Raw genomic sequence first — 25,851 nt, forward strand, 5'->3', positions numbered from 1 at the left:
AACATTTTTTACCTGATCATTTAATGTGATCAGAGCTGATCTTCTCTCTTAATGTCTCCACAGTCTTCTATGGTCGAGAATTCCACAAGTTCACGACCTTTGGAGTGAAGAAAATTATTCAGATTTTAGTTATCAATGGTCTACCCTGTATCCAAAGATTATATCTCCGGTTCTGGTCTCCATTTTCAGGGAAAATGTGATCCCTACATCACAGTCCTGTGAGAATTTTATATGTTTCAATCAGTTCCAACCTATTCTTCAAAACTCGAGGAAAAATACGCCAGTCAAAGAAATCTCTCCTCATCAGACAGTCCTGTCAGCATCCCTGTTATCAGCCTAGTGAATCTCTACTGCAATCCTGCAATGGCAAGTATATCCTTTCTTAATTAGAGAGACCAAGACAATACTCCAGGTGTGGTCACACTGATACCCTGTGTAACCAGAGTAAAACGTATCTACTTCTAAACTCAAATCCTCCTGCAGTGAAGGACAATTTGCCTTTCTAATTGCTTGCAGCACCTGCCTGTCTACTTTCATTGACTGGTGTAGAAAGACACCTGGATCCCTTTGTACATCCACATTTCCCAATAATATCATCATTTAAATAGTACTGTTCCTTTTGGTAAAGGAAAACTGGTATTTTTTTCACCCAAAGTGTCTAGCCTCACGTTTAGCCACATTGTACTGCATCTGGCATGTATTTGCCCACTAACTCAACTTGTCTAAATTACCTTGAATCCTCCTTGCATTCTCCTCACAACTCACAGTCCCACCCAGTTTTATGTCGTCAGAAAATTTGTAAATGTTGCTGTTGGTTTCCTCATCCAGGTCATGTACCATGTGTAGCTAGGACCCAAGGACTGATCCTTGCAACACCATATTAGTCATTCCCTACCACTCAGAAAGAAGACCCATTTATTCCCACTCTTGGTTTCCTGTCTGTCAACGAATTCTCGATACATGCCAGTATATTATCCCCTTTCCCATATGCTTTAGCTTTGCCCTCTAACTTCTTATGAGGGACCTGATCAAAAGCCTTCTGAAAATCCAAATACCCAACATCCTCTCATTATCCTTCATCTATTCTTCTAGTTACATCCTCAAACATCTGCAATAGATTTGTCAATCATAATTTTTCTTTCATAAACTCAGCCTGGCTCTGTTCAGTCCCATTAATGCTTTCCAAATATTCTGTTATCAGGTCTTTAATAATAGGCTAGAGAATCTTCCCCATTACTGATACAAGACTAACTGTCTACAGGTTTTTTTCTTTCCATCCACTTTCAAATAGTGAGGTGACAGTTTCCACTCTCCAATCTGTAGGAACTGCTCCTAACTTTATGGAAGATGATCACCAATGCATCTAACATTTTGAGACCCCTACCTTTAGTACTCCAGGATGGAGACCATCAAGCCTTGAGCATTTGTCAGCCTTTAACCCCATTCACTTCATTAACGCCATTTTCTGATTTCAAAGCATGAGTTCAGTATGGACCTGAGTGTACTCACATGAAAAACAGAAAATTAACAAATGTTTCATACAAGCAATTAGGGAAGCAAATGGAACACTGGCCTTTCTTAAAAAGGGACTAGGATACAGGAATAAGGGAGTGTTGATATGATTGTACAGGGCTTTAGTGAGACCATATCTGGAATATCTAAACAGTTTTGGTTTCTATATTTCAGAGAGAGTATATTTGCTTTGAAGGAAGTTCAGTGAAGGTTCTCTCAGTTGGACCTTGGGATAAGAGGATTATTCTCTGATTTAATTGGGTTGGCATTCTCTGAAGTTTAGAAGAAGTGTAATATTCTTCTAAACTCCATAGAGGATTCTGAAGGGACTTGACAGGCTACAGACTGAAAGATTATTTCTGCTGGTCAGGAGCAGCTAAATCACAGGGCAAGGTCACATGATAAAGGATGAATAATGACAAAGAGAAATTTCTTCACTCAAAGGGTTGTGAATTTTTGGAATTTTTGATCCCAGAGGATTGTGGCTGATTCATCATGGGTATATTTAAATCTGATACAGACAGATTTCTTTCAATCAAGCCATATGCAAAATGGGTAAAAGACTAGAACTGAGACAGGAAATCAGACATTTCAGCCAACTGCCCTCTATTGCACACTTATATGGTCATCTTCAGTTTTTTTTACCCCTGCCCTTTCTTTTTCATGCCCTCTCAGGAGTAGGCAGCATGAGGAGGTGGGTGGCAAGAATGGGAGTAGGCAGCCCAGGGCAGTGGGGCGTGGGGAAGGTCGAACCCTTGTTTTTTTTATTATTAGATTACCTACAGTATGGAAACAGGCCCTTCAGCCCAACAAATCCACACCGACCCTCCAAAGAGTAACCCACCCAGACCCATTTCCCTCTGACTAATGCACCTAACACTATGACCAATGTGAGGAGTGTGAACCCACCATGACCATGTGATTGTGGACTGTGGTGTTGAACTGTTAACTGTGTTTCTGCTTTTTAAATAAGAAATTATTAACTATATTTTCCTTATTTTTCGGCTTTGTGACTAAGACTCTGTAGCTAGGTACCTTTGTACCAAAGACGATGGTCTAACTGGTGACTTGTAAATCTTTCATGACACTTGTGAGCATGTGACAATAAACCTAATTCAATTCAATTAAATTCAATTCAACTCTTTAATACCATGACATATGGAGTGGTGGAGCAGACAACAGGACAGAGAACTCAACACCTGCTCCTATTTCCTCTAGCCTTATGATCAAAGGCACAAAGTTAAGATACTTGATCAAAGCCAGCAACATGTTAAGAATTATATGCTACATAGTGGGAATGTGCTTTCTAAACAAATCTTGGAAGGCAAAGAAGTAGCAGGGCTATGTGGAAAGAGCAGGTGAATGACCTCAAAGAGCCAGCGTGCACACTACCAGCAGAATGGCCTCCTACTGTGCTGGAAGACTCTGTGGTTCTTGAATCCCAGGGCCTATGCTTTACCTTTTGCTGATCATAGTGCCTCAATCTCCTGCTACACCAGGCTTCAGGACTCAGAGACACTTACAGTGACTTTATTATTGTGGTGAAGTTGTCCCAAACACTCACCCTACTTTAGACCCCCAGTGAACTGGGAAATCCTATTGATCTGATTGTGACTGGTGCTACCTCAGCAGTAAATTGCCAGAATTGTAATATCAATCTCCTCTCCACTCTCCTCCCTCATTCATACTGCCTTCTGGATAGGTGGCACTGAATGGCTGTGTCTCTGCCCTGATGATTTACACCATGTAGGAATCCCTCATCAGGTGGACTGAAAATATAAGAAGGTTCTTATTCCCATTTAAATTGGGTGGAACATATCATTGATGTGTAAATGTAATTGCCAGAAGCTGTATAGATTGAGTGATGTCTAATCATAAACAAATATTGCAAAATGCATCCATATCTGCCATACAATGAGCCACTAAGCTATTGAAAGTGGGCAGTCTGTGCTACTTCCTAACCAGTGCAGAAGAGAAGCATATCTGTCTCTCACCTTCTCTCTGTCCATCTGCCTTAACATCTTTACCTCTTTTTTGATCTCTTGAGCTTTTATATACTTGTCTGTGCTTCTTTTATTTCTGTCTCTCTGTCTCTCTTCTACTCTCTTTTTGTCACACCCCTAATTCTGACTGCCTTTCCCTTCCTCGTTGCTCTCTCTGTCTAGCCTTTCTCCCTAACTCACCTTCTGTCACAGCTTTAGTCTTCTCCTTTCACACTCTCTGGCCCACTCCTCTTTTCTCACACACTTCTTTACTCTTACCCTTTCTCTCTCATGCTCTCCCTTTTGCCCTCATCCTGCGCTCTCGCTCACTCTCACCATTTCTCACTCCCCTTCTCATCCTCTCTTTCTCTCATGCTCTCAACTTTGATCTTTTTCTTTCACCTTCTCTCTCACCTCTAACCTTGCTTTCTAGCACTTGCTCACTCTCACTATCATTCTCTTGCCCTTGACCACTCTTTCCTTCTAGCCTCTATCTCTTTTGCCCTTGCTTTCTTTCTTTTTCACCTAATACCCACTCCCTTAGTCCAGCTTTCTATCATTCTCCCTCTTTGCCTTGGTTTCACTGTCTCTTACCTTCATCCCCTCTCTGTTCCTTATTGTCAACCCCCTGCCGTTTCAGTGTCTCTTTCTTACTCCTCTAACTATTGTATTCTTTGTTTTCCAGGTCCTCCAGTGAATGTCACTTGCAATATTTTCATTAACAGTTTTGGTTCAGTGACTGAAACGACCATGGTGAGCATTGGACTGGGTTATCTGTTTCAATTGTGTGAGATAGTGGCAATGATTACTTCACCGGCTCTTGCCCTGCTCTACTTTAATCACCTTCTTTGCAAGAACAGGTTTGCACTGAGTGGTTTCCCCTGAAGAGGACACTCCAAGTTTTGGGTTTGACTTGTTGTGCTGCCAGAAGTTGTATCTTACATGCACAAAATTAAACTGAGACTTTGCCTGCTCTCTCAGATGGATATAAAAGATTACTTGGCACATTTTAAAGAAGGTAGGGGACTTTAACCCAGTGTTTTCCAATATTTATCCCTTTGGGAAAATCTAAACCATAGCAAAACAAAAGGGAGTGGGTGTAGACCATTGGACCGCTCAGATATGCACTGTATTCCATAAGATCATGGCTGATCTGCCCCAGGTCTCTTTAATGCTAACTCCTCATAGTGCTCAGCTCTTCAATACTTCAAGTCAACAACCTGCTGTCTCTCTAAATACCTCAGTGACTACAACTCTCCGCAGTGCAGAATATCAGACATTCATTCCCCTCTGGGAGAAAAAATTATTTTGCATCATGGTTTCAATTGAGACTTCCTCAACATCCCCTACTTCAAGCTATCCCCAACGATTGGAAACACCTTCTCAACATCAACCCTGTCAAGCTCCCTCTTTTCTGATTCAGCAAGATCACCTCATTCTTCTAAACTCTTAATGAATACAGGCCCAACCTGTTCAGTAGTTCCTATTAAGTCAACTCTTTCATCCCAGGAATCAATCTTTTGAATCTCTTTAGAGCTCCCTTCAATGCCAATACATCCTTTTTTTAAAACGCAGGGACCAACGTTGTACATAGTGCTTCAGGTCAGGCCTCACCAATACCCTGTAACAAGACTTTCCTATTTTTAAACTCCAACTCCTAACAATAATGGCCAAAATTTCATTTACCTTCTTCATTACTTTCTGCACCTGCTCCTAACTTGTTGTGTTTCACATACAAGAATGTCCAGATCCCTTTGTGCTACACTTTTGTTTTGGAGTCTCTCCATTTTAATTATAGTCTGCCTTTTGATTCTTCCTCTCAAAGCTCATGATCTCACACTTCCCAACATTAAACTCCATCTGCCAAGTTTTTGCTCCATCTATCTGTAGCCCCTTGCAGATGCTTTGTGTGCTGATCACAACATGTCTTCCATCAGTTCTTATATCATCAGTAAATGTGGGTACATTACACTCTGCTTTGTCCTCAAAGTCATTATAGATAGTAAATAGTGAGAAGGATAGCCTTACATTACTAGGCTGGTTAGATAGGCTCTTCAGTGCAATTGGAATTCAATCCAGATAAGTCTGAGATACTGCACTTGGGCAGGGCAAACAAGGTAAGAGAATACATGATGAATGGCCGGGCCCTGGGAAGCACCAAAGATCAGAGTGACCTTGGTGTGCATGTACATTGGTCTCTTAATGTAGCGGGACAGGTAGGTAAAGTGCTTAAGAAGGGATATTTGCAAGTCACCAAAGCATAGAGTTTAAGAGCAAGGAGATGATGCTGAAATTGTATATAATGTTCTTTAGGGCACAGCTGGAGTATTGTGTAGTTCTGGAATCAATATTATAGGAGGGAAGTGATAAGAGTGGAGAGGGTGCCGAGGAGATTTACCAGAATGTTCCCTGAGCTGAAAGTTTGAGTTATGAAGAGAGATTGGACAAACGGATTATTTTCCTCGAAGAAGATGCTGAGAGGGAACATGATTGAGGTACATAAAACGATGAAGGGCATAGCTAGACTACACTGGAAGAAGGTTTTACCCTTGGTGGAGGGATCAGTGACCAGGGGACAGCGATTTGAGAAAAGAGAAGGAGGTTTACAGGGGATGGGAGGTGTCTTCTTTTGCTCAGAGGGAGATGGGAATCCGGAACTCACTGCCTGTAAGGGGTAGAGACAGAAACCTTCATAATGTTTAAGAAGTATTTTGCTGTGCACTTGAGACACTAAGATTGGTGGAGTAGCAGATAGTGAAGGGGACTGTCAGAGAACACAGCAGAATATAGATAGATTGGAGAGTTGGGCGGAGAAGTAGCAGATGGAGTTCAATCCGGGCAAATGTGAGGTGATGCATTTTGGAAGATCCAGTTCAAGAGAGAACTATACAGTAAATGGAAAAGCCCTGGAGAAAATTGATGTACAGAAAGATCTGGGTGTTCAGGTTCATTGTTCCCTGAAGCTGGCAACGCAGGTTGATAGAGTGGTCAAGAAGGCACATGGCATGCTTTCCTTCATCGGATGGGGTATTCAGTACAAGAGTTGGCAGGCCATCTGGTTCAGCCACATTTAAAATACTGCGTACAGTTCTGGTTGCCGCATTACCAAAAGGATGTGGATGCTTTGGAGAGGGTGCAGAGGAGGTTCACCAGGATGTTGCCTGGTATAGAGGATGCTAGCTATGACCAGAGGCTGAGTAGATTAGGATGATTTTCATTAGAAAGAAGGAGGTTGAGGGGGAACCTGATTGAGGTCGACAAAATCATGAACGGTGTAGACAGGGTGGATAGCAAGAAGCTTTTTCCCATTGGGGTCTCAATTACAAGGGGTTACGAGTTCAAGGTGAGAGGGGAAAGGTTTAAGGGAGATATGTGTGGAAAGATCTTCACGCAGAGGTCGGTAAGTACCTGGAATGCGTCTCCAGCAGAGGTGGTGGGCATGATAGCGCCATTTAAGATGTATACAGACAGATACATGAATGGGCAGGGTACAGAGGGATACAGATCCTTAGAAAATAGGCGACAGGTTTACATAGAGGATCTGGATTGGCACAGGTTTGGAGGGCTGAAGGGCCTGTTCCAGTGCTGTAATTTTCTTTGGAGAAAGTGAGGACTGCTGATGCTGGAGAACAGAGTCGAAGAGTGTGGTGCTGGAAAAGCACAGCCGGTCAGGCAGCATCCGAGGAGCAGGAGAGTTGACATTTCGGGCATAAGCCCTTCATCAGGAATGACTCTCCTGCTCCTCGGTTGCTGCCTGACCAGCTGTGCTTTTCCAGCACCACACCCTTCGACTGTAATTTTCTTTGTCCTTTGAGATACTAAGGCATACAAGGTGATAGGGCAAGTGATGGAAAATGGAATGAGAATAGTTGGGTGGTTGGTTGGGTGCAGACTTGATGGGCCGAAGGGACGTTTTTCTGTGCTGTCAACCTCTATGATTTGATGACTGTATGATATTGTGAATAGTTGAGGCTGAGAACTGAGCCTTGTTATATTTTTCCAACCTGAAAAACACCTTATTCTCGAGCCTTTGTTGTTTGTGTGTTAACCAAGGCAAGTGATGTAAACACTCTGCTAATAGCTCTCTTGATATCAGCAGGTTAATCTGACACAGGGGAAGGGTGTCACAAGCTGACCCATCTGGGCTACAGGGAGGTCACCCACAGCCACTTGAGCAATTGGACGTGTTTAATTTGTCTTCCAAGCTTGGCTTCTGACAAAGTCACATCAGATGCAAATGACAAATATCTGGGTTCAGTCAGACTACAAATTCCTTCCCCTGGAATTTAATGTCTTTGGATAAAGTCACATGATGAAAACTTGAATCTTCACAGGACAGCAGTGATCGCTGCGATCACAAATTCCCTGGGGTTGACACTGCTGTGTATTTCTGCTGGCTCTTCTGAGTTCAGCTTTCACAAAAATATGGCAGCAAGGAGGCACGATGGTTCAGTGGTTAGCACTGCTGCCTCCCAGCACCAGGAGACTTGAGTTCGATTCCAGCCTCAGGCTACTGTCTGTGTGGAGTTTGCCCATTCTTCCCATGTCTGGGTGGGTTTCTTCTGGGTGCTCCAGTTTCCTCCCACAATCCAAAGATGTGCAGGTTAGGTGGGTTGGCCGTGCTGAAATGTCCATTGTATTCAGACTAGGTGGATTAATCATGGGAAAATATAGGGATATGGGCCTGGGTGGGATGCTGTTTAGAGGGTAGGTATGGACTTACTGGACCGAATGGACTGATTCCACATTGTGAGGATTCCGTCTGCACCCACCAGGGACAGAGTAAAGTCAGCAGGGTGCACCCACTTCCAGACACAGCTATGGTCATCTTAAATCTCCAATGTTCATGTGAGAGTTAAAGTGAAGAGATATACAGTACAACCTTAATTATCCAAATTTTGGATTATCTGAACAAATTATCGAGGTCCCGTAAAAACGCTATCCATTATCCAAACAATCTGTTATCCAAACTCTCAGTTATCCGATCAAAATACTCCCTGCCTGTCTTGTTCGGATAATCGAGGTTGTTCTGTATTCTGCTGTGTGCCACAAAATGGCTACCTTGCTGAGTTTCTTGCCATCAGTGTTTTCAGGGACTGGAACCCAACATTGATGCTTTGCATTCTGCTGCATTTGTTGGTGTTAAGGTCAATGTATCCATCTAGGCTGGAGAGGTATTTGGGCATGTGGTAATCCATCAGATCAAGATCTTCCACAGGGAGTCTTCATTGAACATAAAGAGGCCATTGCACTGCAGTCATCACAAGGGACTGCCTCATCAGGAATTTTTCCATGTACAGTCACCTAATGGAGGGATTTACAGGGTGGCTGTTTGGCTGTGTTATGACTCACCTTGCCTGCAGTTTTGGTCTCTTTATCTGAGGAAGCATGTCTGGCTGTGGAGGGAGTGCAGCAAAGGTTTCCCAGACTGATTCCTGGTATGCAGTAAAGACGTGAAGAGAGATAGGATCGGTTAGTACTATATTCACTGTATTGTAAAAGAATGAGAGGGCATCTCATAGAAACCTACAAAATTCCAACAGGAAGACAGGGTAATTGCAGGAAGGGTGTTCCTGATGACCAGAGAGTCCAGGGGTCACAGTCTAAGAATATGCAGTATACGATTTAGGATTGAGACGAAGAGACATTTCTTCACCCATAGAGTATTGAGCCTATGGAATTCTCTACCACAGAAAGCAGTTGTGGCCAAACTATTGAATGTTTTCAAGAAGAGTTAGATTTAGTTCTCAGGGCTAAAGGGATCAATGAGTGTGCACACAAGTCAGGAAAAGGTACTATGTTGGATGATCAGCCAAGATCCTATTGAATGGTGGAACAGGCTTGAAGGGCTGAATGGCCTACTCCTGCTCCAATTTTCCACGTTTCTAGGGCCACCAAGTCTAGAGTAAGTCTTGAACTCAGAGCTTTTAGCGCAAACGTAGGAATACTACCTTCAAAACCATCTGGTGGGGGAAGTCAGATCTAGACAGAATGGATAGCCAGTTTTGGAATCAGGAGGGTAGTCAAGAGGATGTGGCTAGAGGGGATATATCAGGGCCTCAGCGAAGTAGGCATATAGTCCAGGCTGGTGGGAGCAGAGGGATTGTGAAAAGTCCCATGGAACAGATAAATTACCTATTGGAGTATAAGCTGTCTGGGAAACTCACCCCCAAATCCATTATTCCAGGTAAGATTTAGCACCAAGTTTCTGTCATCATCTTGTCATGGCTTCCAACCAAATTCCAAAGCAAGCAAGCAAATGTCCCAGCATCCTATCTTTCCCCATTTGCACCACTCTCTTTCCCTTTCTCTCTCCCCTCTCTTGGGAGTCGAAAAAGTCTATCAGAGCAAACAAGCCCAGAATGGCAGCCAATGGACTGACTGGTCTCCTCCTCTCTGTCCAAGTCCGAAAGCTTGACCATATCTAACCGTCCCATTACTTTATGCTGCTTCTGCTTTAATTTCTCTTTCCTTCACACCATGCCACACCCCAGCCCAAGCCTGGGTTCTGTATTGACTGTGACCAACTTGGCAGTCAGTGAGGGATCCTGTGATTGTCAGGTTGTGGGCTCATTTACTTTGATCTGTTGAGTAGCAAGGTTGACGTAGACCTCTGAACACACAAAAGAAATTGGACTCGAGCTGCTTGCGGAGAGTATCAGATGGTGAAGGGGTAGTTGAAAAAGGGTGGCCACCGTGGGCAACAGTGACCCAGAGGCAAGGGGGAAAGGTCACTGTGTCCATTTCTGTTTTATGCTCATGTAGGACAAGAGAACAGGACAGGTAGAATTGACCCATAGAGGAATGGGCAGGATAGACTAAACAAGCAGGACTCATGTCTCGGGAATAGGCCAGGTTATTTGAGAGAGCTCTTTAAAATTCGAAAAGACTTCTGTAAAGTAGTTGCAGAGAAGATGTTTCAGAAACTCAGTAGAAATGTTGAAAGCAAGAGAGTAGAGATAATGTATAAAAGCAAGGAACTGCTGCTATACCTCTCTGGGTCATTGATCAGACCACATTTGGAATTCTGTGTTTAGCTCTGGGCATTTACTTAAAGAAGGATGTTTAAGCCCTGCAGAGACTTCAAGGAGATTATTTGAATGACACCAGGAATGAAGGATTTTAGATCTAAGGAATGATTGTAGAAATTGGCCCTATTCTTCTTGTAGACTAAGAGGTGGTCTAATTGAGGTGTTCAAAACCATGAACAATTTTGACAGGGTGGAAATATTCTGTTTCCACTAGTTAGTACGTCAGTATCTAGAGATCACAACTTCAGTATTGTCAACAATAGAGCTAGGAGTTAAATGAGGAGGAACTTCTTTACTCAGAGAATTGTTAGGATTTGGAATGTGTTGCCTGGGAGAGTGGTGGAGGCAGATTCCAGATGAGCTTTCAAGATAGAGCTTGATATATAGAATCATAGAGAATGGGACTTGCTGGGTCGCTCTTTCAGGAGCCAATACAGACACGATGGGTTGATTGGCCTCTTTCTGTACTGTATAGCTCAATGATTAGGGTGGCACAGTGGCTCAGTGGCTAGCACTGCTGCCTCATAGCACCAGGCACCTGGGTTTGATTCCGGCCTCGGACAACTGTCTGTGTGGAGTTTGCACATTCTCCCCGTGTCTGTGTGGGTTTCCTCCGGGTCCTCCAGTTTCCTCCCACAATCCAAAGATGTGCAGATTAGGTGAATTGGCCATGCTAAATTGCACACAGTGTTCAGGGATGTGTAGGTTAGGTGCATTAGTCAGGGGTAAATATAGGAGAACGGGTCTGGGTGGGATACTCTTCGGAGGGTCGGTGTGGACTTGTTGGGCCTAATGGCCTGCTTCCACATTGTAGGGATTCTGTGATAGAACATAGAACATAGAACATAGAAGAATACAGCGCAGTACAGGCCCTTTGGCCCTCGATGTTGCGCCGATCCAAGCCCACCTAACCTACACTAGCCCACTATCCTCCATGTGCCTATCCAATGCCCGCTTAAATGCCCATAAAGAGTGAGAGACCACCACTGCTACTGGCAGAGCATTCCATGAACTCACGACACATAGATCTTCTATGATCTATGATTCAATGATTCTATAATATGGAACACCTACAACAGGAAGTTGTTGAGGTGAACAATTATAATCCATTACAAAGGGAAGCTGGAAAAACAAACAAGGGAGAAATGGAAAAACAGGAGGTTCATGTGGAGCACAGGGTGTTGGCAGAATGGTCTGTTTCTCAGCTGGGAATACAAGACAATGTGATCAGTTGGCAGTTCACATAATCCTTCCGATAGAATTGATGGATCAAACTGCCTGTTGTTTCTCTCAGGATTATAGACTCAACGTCTTCTTACGGCAAGAGTGGAATGACCCTCGGTTAGCATACAGTGAGTACCCCGATGACTCCCTTGACCTTGATCCTTCCATGTTGGACTCCATCTGGAAGCCAGACCTGTTTTTTGCCAACGAGAAAGGGGCCAACTTCCACGCAGTGACAACAGACAACAAACTGCTGCGGATCTTCAAAAATGGCAACGTGTTGTACAGTATCAGGTAAGGGCTGATAGCTGTCCACCTAACCCTATGCTGACCCTGTCCCAGGAGTGTTTGATGAGGACAGCATGGAGAGAATTTTACTCTGTATCTAATCCTGTGCGGTCCCTGACCTGGCTGTGTTTAATGGGGACAGTGTGGAGGGAACTTTACTCTGTATCTAACCCTGTGCAGTGCTTGACCTGGTTGTGTTTGATAGTGACAGTGTGGAGGGAACTTTACTCTGTAGCTAATCCTGTGCAGTCTCTGACTTGGCTGTGTTGGATGGGGACAGTGTGAAGGGAACGTTACTCTGTTGTAGAGTCATAGAGTCATACTCTTCAGAAAAAGCCCATTGGCCCATTGAGCCTGCACCAACAAAACTATCACTACAGGTGGGCTAATCCCAATTTCCTGCACTTGTCCTATATCCTTGATATTTCAAGTGCTTATCCAATTATTTTTAAGGTGTAAGGTTTCTGGCCTCCACTCCTTCCCTGGCAGTGCATTCCAGATTCCCACCACCCCCTGAGTGAAATTGTTTTTCTCAAAGCCCCTCTGAATCTTCTGCCCCTTACCCTAAAACTATGCCACCTCGTGATTGACCCCTCAACCCAGGGGAGCAGCTGCTTTCACCCTGTCCATACCCTTCATAATCTTATACACATCAATCACACACTCCACCAGCATCCCCCCCCCCCCCCCCCCAAACCGTCCTCTTTGCTCTGAAGAAAACAATCCAAGTCTATCTAGCCTCTTCTTATAGCTCAGCTTTTCCATCCCACGCGACATCCTAGTGAGCGTCTCCTGTAGCCCCTCCAGTGCTGTCACATCCCTCATGTTGTGAGGAGACCAGAACTGCACTCCAGCTGTGGCCTGACTAATGTTCTGTACAACACCAACGTACCTCCTTGTTCTTATACTCTGTGCCATGACTGATGAAAGCGAGTGTCCCGTATGCCTTCTTAATGATCCTATTCACATGCTTTGCTGATTTCAGAGATCTGTGAATAATTGCCTCAAGATCCCTCTGATCCTCTAAGCTACCCAGTGTCCTGCCATTCATTAAATACTCCCTCATCTTGTTTCTTCTTCCAAAGGGCATCAGCTCGCACTTATCAGGGTTAAATACCATCTGTCACTGCTCTGCCCATCAGACCAACCCATCTATATCTTCCTGTAACCCATAACCATCTTCTTTGCTATTAACCACTCTGCCAATCTTGGTGTCACCTGCAAACCTGCTTCACATTCCCCCCATGTTTTTATCTGTATCATTTAGTTGTATAACAAACAGTGCGTCCCAGGACTGAGCCTTGCAGGGGCACATGGGGGGTGGGGGGGAAGTTACACCACTGGACACTGGCCTCCAGTCACTTCAACTAACTTCCATCACTACCCCTTGCATCTGATTACTAAGCCAATTTTTGATCCATCTCACCAGGCTTCTTTCAATTTCATGTGCTTTAACCTTCTCATGTCTCCCATGTGGTACCTTGTCAAAAGCTTTGCTAAAGTCCAGATAAACTACACTATCTTGGGAGTGTTTGATCGGCACAGTTTTTTTGGGAGTTTTGCTTTTGGTTTACTTTCAGATTAAAAGTATAGGGGGAGCTTTATTTTTAGGTTAAAAGGACAAAAGCAACTTTATGTTCAGTCGACTTTCTGTTTAAAAGAGTAGAGAAAGCTCTACCCCATATCTAAACCAATGTTTTACCTGTCCTGGGAGTGTTTGATGAGGACTGTGTAGATGGAGCTTTCAGTTTAAAAGAATAGAGGAAGCTCGTCACTGACCACATACTGTACCCTTCCTGGAAGTGTTTGAGGGGGTCAGTTTAAAAGAAGCTTTGCTTTCAGTTTATAAGGTAGCTTTACTTGCCATTTAAAAGAGAAAAAGAGCAGTGAGAGCTTTAGTTTGTACCTAACCCCATGCTGTATCTGTCCTGGGAGTGCTTAATGGTGAAAGTGTTACTCTGCATCTAACTCTTTACAGTAACTATCCGGGGCACGTTTGAGGGGACAATATTGGTGGAGCTTTACTCTGTATCTAACACCTTACAGTTACTCAACTGGGACTGTTTGAGGCGGACAATGTATAGGGAGTTTTACTCTGTATCTAATCCCAGAGAGTAATTGTCGTAGAGTCATCCAGAGTCATAAAGTAATATGCATGGAAACAGGGCTTTCAGCCCAAACTGTCCATGCTGACCATGGTGCCCACTCAGCTAGTCCCAAGTGCCCGCATTTGGTCCATGTCCCTCGAAATCCTTCCTATTCATGTACCTGTGCAAATGTTTTTAAATGTTGTTATTGTACCTGCCTCAAACACTTTATTTGGCAGCCCATTTCGATTACGCACCACTCTCTGAGTGAAGAAGTTGCCCTTCAGGTCCTTCTTAAATCTTTCCCCTCTCACCTTTAGCCTAGTTTTCAATTCCCCATCCCTGGGAAAAAGACAATATGCATTCATCCTATCAATGCCCCTCATGATTTTGCACACGTCAATAAGGTCACCCCTCATTCTTCTCTGTTCCAAGGAGTAAAGTCCTATCCTGGCCAACCTCTCCCTATAACTCAAACCTACTAGTCCTGGCAACATCCTCATAAATCATCTTTGCACTCTTTCTAGTTTAATTATGTCTTTCCTCAAACAGGATGACCAAAACTGTGCATAATATGCCTGGGATTGTTTGATGGGGACAGTGCTGTACCTGTCCTGGGAGTGTTTGATGGGGACAACATACAGGGAACTTTACTCTGCATCTAGCCTGTGCTGTCCCTGTCATGGAAGTGTTTAATGGGAACAGTGTAGTGTGACCTCTATTCTATACCTAACCCCGTACTGGGAGTATTTTGATCGGACAGTGAGAATGAGCTTTATTCTGTATCTAACCCTGTGCTATTTCAGTTCTGGAAGTGTTTGATGGGGTCAGTGCAGAGACAGCATTACTCTGTTTCTAATCTGTGACATACCAGGTTGACACTGCACTGTTCAAGCACCTGTCCTCATGGTGTGATTTTAAATTGATGCCCAATCTCCAAGTTTAAGTGAACGCTAGATATCCCATGTTGATCTGAGTGATGTGGTGCCTGGATTAGTACACTTCCCTAAAGGCACTGGTCAGTTTATGAGATTGCTGTGCCACTAATTGCTCTTGTAATGATCTGACTAATGAGTGTGACTGTCCCTCTGAGTAATTAATCATGTGTGAAAGATGTTGCACAATTCCCCGAAGATACTAAAGTATAAATGCAATTCTCACTGATTTTAATTAAGCTTTTGGCACCGTGAAGCACTGGAAACATGATCCCATAAAGATCTGGATTACGATAGAGACTGACTTCTTATTATTTATATCTATGCCATTTAAATGCTATACCAGAGGTAGGGAACCTTTTCACGTTGGAAGGCCGCATTATGTTAGTTGTAATCTAATAAGGCCGCATCCAAGAAACTTCAATTATATATTCTTTAAAATTCACATTATTTTGTAAAAATCTAACTACTATGTACGTACTAACTTAAAAAAAAATTTGAAAATGTTAATTCTAAAGTTAACTAACCTTTTAATGACTTTGTTGTGACTGCTTTTTGTAGGAAAGCATTTGAATATTTGGTTGCAGCGTGGAGGTCTGCTGTTTTAGCAGATCCTCTGGATGGGTATCCGTCATTTGTGACCTTAAGGACGTCTTGATTTTGGTTAAGTAGGAGAATGTAGATTCGCAGCAATAAACGGTTGAAAAGCAAGAAAGTATTTTTCGTGAATGTTGCAAAATTTGGATTCATTCAAAAGGCCACACACAATAGCCTAGAAGGCCGCATTTTGCCTTAAGGCTGCAGGTTCCCCACCCCTAGGCTATACTCATATTGTCCCTGCAAAGGGAGGTTAATATCTAACAAAGCATGCGTGCCTCAGAGATATAAATGTTCAGCACAAACTGTGCCAGGTGACTAGGACTTGTCACCAATTGATAACACATTGACCCTCTGACCCGCTGTCATCAAGTGCTGTAGGTGCATTGCTATCAACAGCTAACAACTTGTTTCATTTTTCCCCTATTTTTCTTTCTAAACTAGCAGCTTGTAGCTTATTGCATGATAGCAATCAGGTGCAAATGGCATGAGTAAGCTAGACATTGTCATTAAGACTGTGAGGAGACCTAAGGTCTGTCCTTTTTTGAATTCAGGGCTGTTTTACCTTCCATTCCACCACCTTTTGCCATCCTCAGATTGGTGGGGCTTAATGCAGCCTCTAACATTAACCCTTCTGAAGTCATTATACAACACTTCACCCTAAGCTTTGTCCCAGAGTTAATATAATACATCCATGTGTATAATTGTATTTACCACTAATCCATTTCCCAAGGTTCTGATTTGTCATATTCAAGTGCTCTGGAGGTTTCACTATTCCTCCAGAATGTGTTCTCTTCAGACTTGGAAGATCTTTTGCTTGACAACTTTCGACTTTGCTTGATCCTAGAATTGATCTGTAAAGTTGCTCTGCCTTGGAGGACAATTTATATTTTGGATGTCCTTCACCAAGGTTATCCTTCCTGATAAGGTCACTGAATCACCTCATCTTCTCTCACAGCGGAACTGTTCCCTACTGAATCAATTAATTGCCTCATTCTATCAACTGGGAGATCTTTAATCTCATGAATTTCATGCTCTGTTGAAACAGATATTTTCGTTTTTGCAGTATCCCAGATTTCTGGGTCAAGCAATTTTTTCTTGAACACGTTCTGAATTAGTGGGCATTGGTTGTCCCACCTCAGTGTTGGCTCCCATGGAGTCTTAATCTGCTGTTTCATCTGTCATGAAGTGTGTAAGCTCTTTACTTCAACTTGTTATTTAGGGTGAATGTCTTCATGAGGCTGACCTACTTGTGAACCCAACACATTCACATCCTTAGCCTTACTACCTGAGGATTGCTGCTGACTTAGTTCTGTCGCTGTGACTGATAAGTCTTCCTTGGAAGATGTCGAACTGAAATGTTCCTCTTGGTTGGTTTATTGTATGACATCAAATTTGAATCTACTTTTATACATTGTTCACCAGGTGCTGTGTTGGTGCTAGAACATTTCAGTTAAAGATTGATCAATGAGCTCCAGTGGATTTTACTGCTCATTGTATTTCTCGTCATTTCCATCTTTTTTTGCTGCTTTCTGTCACCTAGGTTTTCTTCAGTAATGATAGGACTGTTTTATAGTTCTGAAAGCTGCAGATTTCACAATGAGTTAGGATGAGCCCTGACGGTGGGCCAGGGACTTAGACTGACCAACATCACTGACGCTCCCTGTACACTGCTGATGGAACACTGCAATGTCATAACTGCTGGTTTCTCACTGAGATATCAAACTCTAAGTATCCCAGCGTATCCTTTCCAGGACCTCTTCCTGAAGGAAAACTGGAATAATTGGTAAGCTGTCTATAATTATAAAATGCTATTGATATACAAAGTCTATGGTCTCAGCCAGCTCAATGGACAGCAGGTCTGACCATTCTTTAACGATGTCAGTAAATGGTAGCTCATTCTCAATCTGTTTTTGGCCTTGTTGACTTTGCTTGAGTCTACTTTGGCAAGTTGGCCATTGGTTCTTCTCAGTCACGTGGAACATATTTCTTATGCTCTAGATTCTTTCCTCTTTTTGTGCTCTGTCATGTGTCAACTGCCTGAGGGGTGTTCCTTGTCCTGAGCAAGAAGTAGTTTACTGCAAGATAGTCAGTTATTGACATTATAAATACTGATACAAAGGCTATGAGGAGATCTAGGGTAACTGTGTTTCCTCTTGAAGATACAAAAATGTTCAAGTTTTTCCCCACCTAAACTCGTATGGAACCATCAGATTGGTTGAAGCTTAATGCAATCTCCAACATTAACCCTTTCAGAAACATTTCATTATGTATCGATCAATAAAGCATTCTATTTCTCAGTTTTTGGCTGTAGTTTATTCATGCAAGGCGTTGGTGCTAATGTATTGAAGGTGCTCTGCTGCCAGTCTAAGAGACCAATTAACATGTGGCTCTTTCATTGGTTATCAGTTTGTATTAAATTATTCTTTTTGAGGATCAAGTATTTGAGAGGTCTTTGCAAAACAGGTTTATGCCTCCTATGCCTCACCTTTAAGTACTATCTCCTGAGGCCATGGGCTTATGGCCCATGCCAGGGACTTACACTGATCAACATCACTGACATTCCCAGTACACCGCTGATGGAATGCTGCACTGCATGCTGGGCATGTCATGACTGATGGAGCACTACAATGTCGTAACTGCTGGTTTCTCACTGAGATATCAAATCCAGGTCCCATTACTCCTCTCAGATTGATATTAAGGATCCCGTGGCCAGGGAGTTCACCCCGTCCTCCTGAGTCGATATTTGTTTATTAACCTGTATACCTAAACCAGTTTAACTGCTCATTGTTATTTGTAGAAGTTGCCACTGTTTGAATCAAGTGCAGGGGGCAGCTTAACACATTTGGCTGGATGGTTGTTCACAAAGCAGCATGATACCAAAAACGATGGGTTCAATTCCCATCTTCGATTGAGGTCACCATGAAGGGCTGTCCTTCTCAACCTCTCCCCTCACCTGTGGTATGATGGCCCTCAGCTTAAGTCACCACCAGTTGTTTCTCTCCAGTGAGACAGCAGTCCTATGATCTGGTATGACTATGGTGGCACAGTAACAACAATCAATTGCCATGCTTCTTTCATTACAGCAGTGACTATGATGCGTGTATGGAATGAGCTGCCAGAGGATGTGGTGGAGGCTGGTACAATTGCAACATTTAAGAGGCATTTGGATGGGTGTATGAATAGAAAGGGTTTGGAGGGATATGGGCCGGGTGCTGGCAGGTGGGACTAGATTGGGTTGGGATATCTGGTCGGCATGGACGGGTTGGACCGAATGGTCTGTTCCCATGCTGTACATCTCTATGACTCTATGACTCTATGACTACATTTGAAATAATTCTTTGATTATACAGTGCTTTTGGATATCCTTAGGCTATGAAAAGTGTAAGTAAAGCAACTTCTTTCTGTTTGAACATGTTCTTGTATCTTACAAGCCTTTCTACAGAGACTGAAGGCAATCTCACATTCTATCCCCTGACCTTTGACCCCCAGTACCAAAATGGTCTATCTCTGCAACATTTGCTTTGTCCTTATTTATTAACCCGAGGACACATTGTGATATTAACGTAACAAGAACCCAAATGTTCTGATGCAGTGACGTATTTTCTGTTGCCTTGCAGGCTCACATTAATCCTCTCATGCCCCATGGACTTGAAGAATTTCCCCATGGATGTCCAGACATGTGCCATGCAATTAGAAAGCTGTGAGTACTCCACATCCTGGCTGACAACCCTCAATATGTTTCAATTGTTGTGTGCTTCCGAATGTGAGTTTGATAACTAATCCCTATGCTCACTCTGCTGGATTGGTTAAGCCAAGGTGTTGACTCCAACCAAAGTAAATAGGTATCATAGAACCCACGAGAATCTGAGCTGGAATGATGGTGCAAATATTTTAAAGAATTGTATAAAACTTGTAAATAGAAGTTTCTGCATATCTAGAAACTACTGTCATCTCTGCATGGATCTAAGATATAAAATATACAATTCCTCCTCTTAAAGCTCTCTGCCACTCATTTTATCATATTTTGCACCTGGCATTTTATTCACTCTCTCTCTCTCTCTCTCTCTCTCTGTCTTTCTGGCTCCAGTTGGTTACACAATGAATGATTTGATATTCCAGTGGCTGGGGAAGGAGTCAGTCCAGGTAGCGGAGGGTTTAACACTGCCACAGTTTATCCTGAATGATGAGAAAGACCTGGGATATTGCACCAAGTACTACAACACAGGTGAGCAGATCCTGGCCCTGAAACTGATATTCACCACAGAGAGGCATTGTCTCTCGAGCTAAACTGATTGGGAGATGCTGGTGTTGGACTGGGATGTACAAAATTAAAAATCACACAACACCAGGTTATAGTCCAACAGGTTGATTTGGATACAGTAACTTTCGGAGCGCTGCTCCTTCATCAGGTTGTTTTTGTGGAGTAAAAGGTTGTAAGACACAGAATTTATAGCAAAAGTTTACAGTGTGATGTAAGTGAAAAAGACTTGGATTATTTGTTAAATCTCTCATCTTTTAGAATGACCATGTCGGTTTCAGTTCTTTCATATGTAAATCGCAAAACTTCTTTTTAGAAGTTACATTGTCAAGTGAACTTTAACAATTGGTGTCATGTCAGCCCAGATAATGTATTGAAGGTGTGAGGTGCCCTGTGTGAGACTGTCTGTGCCACAATGGGCAGACTGGTTCTAAGCTCAAAAGCAGATTTACAGAATCATACATGGATTCATGCAGTTTATGAGCAAGGTAAAATGTAATTCTGCTAAACTGAGCACACTTTGAAAAGATGGTTCCCCACCTTACATAGGGCTGATGCTGGACTCAAGCAAAGACCTTTTCTTCGTTTAGCCTGTCCCATGCAATTCCAAAACTTCGGCAGAAAGAATGTGTTCCTTTTATAGTCCATGATCAATATGCTTTCCATGACAGAGGTTCATCTTTTCTTACCTTGAAGCAGGGATCGCAATTGAATATTTTTTTAGCAGCAAGCATTTGTTTAAAACAAAAGTAGCTAATGTCTTCTCACACTTATTGAAAATTCAATTTATTATCTCATTCACCCATTTTCTCACACATATTCATGTACACAAAAGTTACATACAAGTGGACAGTTATAATTTTACAGAATGTACAACAAACATTTTATTAATTGGCACATATGAGACCAGGAGTTTACCAGGTGATCAAATATTCTGCTTGGTCAAGGGCTCCACATAATCAATGTAGAAACACACACTAAGTAATAGAAATGTAATCCATGGAGTATACACATTATTGTTATACTTTAATTACAGCATAAATCACTTAAATAATAATGCAAATTTGCCTTAAATAAAACTTACTGACAAAGAGCCATCTCACTCGTGTCCTCAACTGACTACTTGGACATCATGCAGATCGTGATGGTCCAGTAAACATCTGGTATTTCAGGAATATCACTTTTGCTGGTTCATTGAGAGTGGCGGGTTATAAGTTGCCAGTTAAAACAACGTTTGTTGTGCCATTATCTCTGTCCCTGAGTTATGATCTCCACTGTTCCATGTGGCAGGCCTGCAATTTCTTAGATGGCTTTGGAATTTTAAAGTAAGGGTTTTACAAAGTAAAGGATTTTCAGATGACTGACATTTCTTGTACTCTCAGAAATTGGTTCTAAGGTGAACTTGAACCGGGACAGGTTACATACTTTAGCTGCTTGCTGACTTGTGCTTGTTACCATGTCTGATTCCACAGACTGATAGTTTGATGTTTTATATGGAACTATTGCAAACACTTAAAATGCAGACAAAATCTGGGCAATGTAGCTGCGATGGTGAGGTGTTTTGAGGGGACAGTAACTTATCTCTAGTAATCATCACTGACCTACACCCGAGATTAACAATCTAGCAGGGTAGCTGTGAGCTGGACCATATCAGTATTGAGTGGTGTTACCTGACACCATAAGATGGAGAAGGAGAAACAGGCCATTCAGCCCATTGAGTCAACTTTGCCATTCACTGAGATCATGGATCATCTGATAATTCTCAATTACCTTTTCCTGATAGGCCCTGATTTCTTTATTGATTAAAAATCTGTTTACCACACCTTTGAAAATACTTCAACCCTCAATGTGTCTGTTTCTTTTGCATTATAGGCACGTTCACCTGCATTGAGGTCAAGTTCCACTTGGAGAGGCAGATGGGTTATTACCTCATCCAGATGTACATACCCAGTCTCCTCATTGTCATCCTATCCTGGGTCTCTTTCTGGATCAATATGGATGCTGCACCAGCACGGGTTGGTCTTGGGATCACCACAGTCCTCACCATGACAACACAGAGCTCAGGTTCCAGGGCTTCACTCCCAAAGGTCAGTACAAGGCCAGACAACTACATCACACTGGTGAAATCTACCAGCTGCATTTATCATTCAGCTTCTTGGTTTGGGATTTTGCTGTTTCCCAATTTGTTGCTAAGTTTCATGTGTTACAAAAATGATTACACTTCAAAAACACTCCATTGGTTATGGGATACTTTGGAGCACCCCAAGGTCACAAAGAGCACTGTAGAAGTGCAAGTATTTCACTTTTTTCCAGCACAACCATAAACTATGTTTAATGTTGACTGTTCAAATAGCCTTGGGAATGCCTTTGCCAATTTGTCTTTCAAGAAAGGGGAAGGGGAAAAAATTTCAAGGGAAAGTGGCAAGCTAACATTGAGAATTGCTGCCATTTGGATTTGAGTGACTTTTCATTAATTCATGCAACATGCTCTTTACTGACTAGGCTAGGATTTTCTATCCATTCCTAGCTGTCCTTGCGAAGGTGGTGGTGAGCTGCCTTCTTGAACCGCTGCAGTCAATGTGCTGGAGGTAGACCCACAATACTGTTTGGGAGAAAATTCCAGGTTTTGACCCAGCCACAGTAAAGGAACAGTTTCCCAAGTCAAAATGATGAGTGGTTTGGAGCAGAACCTTCAGGTGGTGGTGTTCTAGATGGAAATGGTTGTCTAAGGAACCTTGGTGAGTTGGTGCAGTGCAACTTGTAGATAATACACTCTGCTGCTACTGGGCATTTGTTATGGAGGGAGTAAGTGTTGAAGGTGATGGATGTAGTGCTAAATCAAGCAGCCACTTAAGTGTCAGGCTTCTTGCGTATAGCTCAAGCTGCACTCATTCAAGCAAGTGAGGAGTATTCCATTGCAATTCTAGGCCAAAGATGGTTTTGCTTCGGTCATGATCCTGAGGAGTGTCTGCAGAGATGCCCTGAGGCTGAGTTGACTGACTTCCAAGTATGGCTCCAAGTATAGCCGGACAGAATTTCCCTACTTTCTATCAGCCTCAATTTTACCACAGCTTCTTGTGCTATATTTGGTCAAATGTGGCCATAATGTCAAGGGCTGTCACTCTCACCTCACTTTCTGGAGTTCAGCTCTTTTGTCCATTCTTGAACCAAGACTGCAGTGAGGTCAGGGGTCTGGTGGTTCTGGAGTAGCTTAAGCTGAAGATTGCTGAACTGATTATTACTAAGTAACACTTGCTGACCCCTTCCATCACTTTATTGATGGTCGAGAGTATATTGATGGGGTGTTAACTGGCCTGGTTGGATTTGTTCTCCTTTTGAGTACAGGATACACCTGACATATATTTCCATATTTCCTTATTATTAGCTAGGTACCAGAGTGTAACTATACTGGAACAGCTTGGCCAGAAGAATGGCAAGTTTTGGAACAGAAATCCTCAGTACTATTACTGGAATGTTATTAGGGCCCATAGCCTTTGCAGTGTCCAGTGCTTCCAAAAGTTTCTTTATATCATGTGGAGTGAATTGAGTTGGCTGAAGATTAGTATCTGTAATGTTGGGAGCCTTAGAGGAAGCCAAGATTGATCATACACTCAGCCCTTCTGGCTGAAGATGGATTCAAATACATCACCTTATCTTTTACACTGATGTGCTGGATCTTTCCATCATTGAGAATGTGGATGTTTGTGGAGCCTCCTTCTCCAGTAAGTTGTTTAACTGTCCTCTGCTATTTATGACAAGATTCAGCAGGACTGCAGAGCTTAGATCTGATCCATTGACTGTGAGATAGATTAGCTCTGTTGATCATTTGTAACTTCTGCTGTTTACCATATCCTGTGTTGTAGCTTCACCAGATTAGAGTCATCCTAAATGCCCTGCTGCCACCTTTGCACATTTCCTCATCACCTCCCGCATCCACTGACACTCCAAATCCTTGTGCGGTGAGATTTTCTGTTGCACTCCAAACTGGGATCGTGTTTAATGTGGTGAGGACAAGGCTAATTGAACTGAACTTAATTCCTTTATATGCATTTCAAAGATAGTACCCACTCCACACCATTTGAAAAGAATGGGATTTGGATATTACTTTCTTACTAATCAAGAGGATTGCTTTCTTTGCAACTCCTTGAGGCAAGTTGCTTAAAGTGTTGCCTGAACCTGGCTTTGTAAATAGTTTTAGATAAAACATCTGTTAGCTGCCCAAGGGAAGATAGTCAGGAAGTTGCTCTCTGCATAATTTACTTTACCTGAAGTGTGATAGAAAGTGCAATGTTCACACATGTACACTAGACTTCTGACCTCAGAGATGCAGCAGGCATTCTCAGAGCCCATTTATAGAGACTCATTCTACCACTTCACTATCCTGCCCCACTCCCACACTACTGACACCTCTGAGTACAGCCACAATGATGATTGACCATTAGAGCAGAGCATTGCAAACCTTTTTCCACTGTAACACAATTTTGAGGGATGAAAACTGTTGCAACACGGTGAGTGATATGAGGCAAGGGGCAAGGGAGGAGAAGTAGAGTATGGGGGAATGGAGGAATCAGCCATTGCTGCCTCAGAGCTTGTAACGTGGGTTTCCCAGTCCCCATGCCTGGTAGTGGAGGGGGGGTGGATAAATTGCATAGTTAATGATGAACTACATTGTCTGAGCACACATCTACAGAATGGCCATTCCAACCGAGTGGTTTGAGGTTCCAGATAATGAGATTGTCTCCTGGGGAGAGTTGATTCTTTCATTCAGGAAAATATTCATGAAAACAAACAAAACAAAATGTGTTCAGTGCACATCCTGATGAATAACTACATCAGAAATCTTCCGAACATGTTTGCTGACCCTGTTGCACTCAGCACTGGTTTACTGGTCAGTGCTTTCTCTTCAGAAACAGTTGTTGGCTGTGAGTAATCCCAGTCTTTATTCTGACAGGTCTCCTATGTTAAAGCCATCGATATTTGGATGGCTGTCTGCCTCCTATATGTCTTTGCCGCACTACTTGAATACGCAGCGGTCAATTTTGTATCCCGACAGCACAAGGAATTGATGCGGCTTCGGAAAAAGCAGAGGCGAAGACAGATTGTAAGTCAAAAATCAGTCTGCTACAATCATAAAATCCAGGGTGGGTTATTGGAGCAGAGTGGTCCAGATACTCAAATTATTAGCTATATGAGCAGGCCATTCAAGCCCTTCAGATTGAATTAAATCAAAACTGTTATATTTCAGCACCAGTATCCCCAAGTCCTTTGATGATTCTAATCTGTAGAATTTTATCAAGCTCAATGACTGACCTTCCAGAGTAGAAGTGATTCAGGTTAGCAAGACCATCAAACATCAAGTCAGGCTATTCATGGTTAAAAGGAATAAAATTCAAAAATAGAGGTTTAAACCTTGGTTAGACCACACTTCTTAGTCTGGGAGGTGACCTAAGCAAGGTTTTGAAAAGGGATTTTTTTTTTGTGGCATAGTGGTAGAGAAAGTGCTTTCTGTCGTGGTGACAGTCCAAGTGAATGGCTGTAAGCATGAAACAGTCAGCACCTAACTCGAATAAAAAGGCCAGGAGATCCCTCTTCACCTTGGAGTGCAGGTTCATAGCTCCTTGAAAGTAGAGCCGCAGGTAGATAGGATAATGAAGAAGGTGTTTGGTATGCTTTCCTTTATTGGTCGGAGTATTGAATACAAGAGTTGGGAGGACATGTTGCAGCTATACAGGACATTTGTTAGGCCACTTTTTGAATATTGCATGCAATTCTGGTCTCCTTCCTGTCAAAAGGATGTTGTGAAACTTGAAAGGGTTCAGAAAAGATTTACAAAGATGTTGTCAGGGTTGGAGGATCTGAGCAAAAGGGAGAGGTTGAATAGGCTGGGCCTGTTTTCCCTGGAGCGCGGAGGCTGAGGGGAGACCTCACTGAGGT

At 42.7% G+C, this 25,851-nt stretch overlaps 1 protein-coding gene across 4 annotated transcripts in view; it reads left to right on the plus strand.

The window, feature by feature from the left end:
- Positions 1–25,851, plus strand: part of glra4a (glycine receptor, alpha 4a) — a 55,168-nt gene that overhangs the window by 20,540 nt on the left and 8,777 nt on the right. For all 4 annotated transcript variants that reach the window (XM_072594866.1, XM_072594868.1, XM_072594869.1 and 1 more), the window contains exons 3-8: positions 4,180–4,247; positions 11,820–12,043; positions 19,277–19,359; positions 19,747–19,884; positions 21,790–22,004; positions 24,869–25,018. In XM_072594866.1, the coding sequence (XP_072450967.1) occupies positions 4,180–4,247; positions 11,820–12,043; positions 19,277–19,359; positions 19,747–19,884; positions 21,790–22,004; positions 24,869–25,018 (878 nt within the window). The remainder of the gene's footprint in view (positions 1–4,179; positions 4,248–11,819; positions 12,044–19,276; positions 19,360–19,746; positions 19,885–21,789; positions 22,005–24,868; positions 25,019–25,851) is intronic.

The sequence above is a fragment of the Chiloscyllium punctatum genome, chromosome 25 (assembly GCF_047496795.1).
Source record: "Chiloscyllium punctatum isolate Juve2018m chromosome 25, sChiPun1.3, whole genome shotgun sequence".
NCBI lineage: Eukaryota > Metazoa > Chordata > Chondrichthyes > Orectolobiformes > Hemiscylliidae > Chiloscyllium > Chiloscyllium punctatum.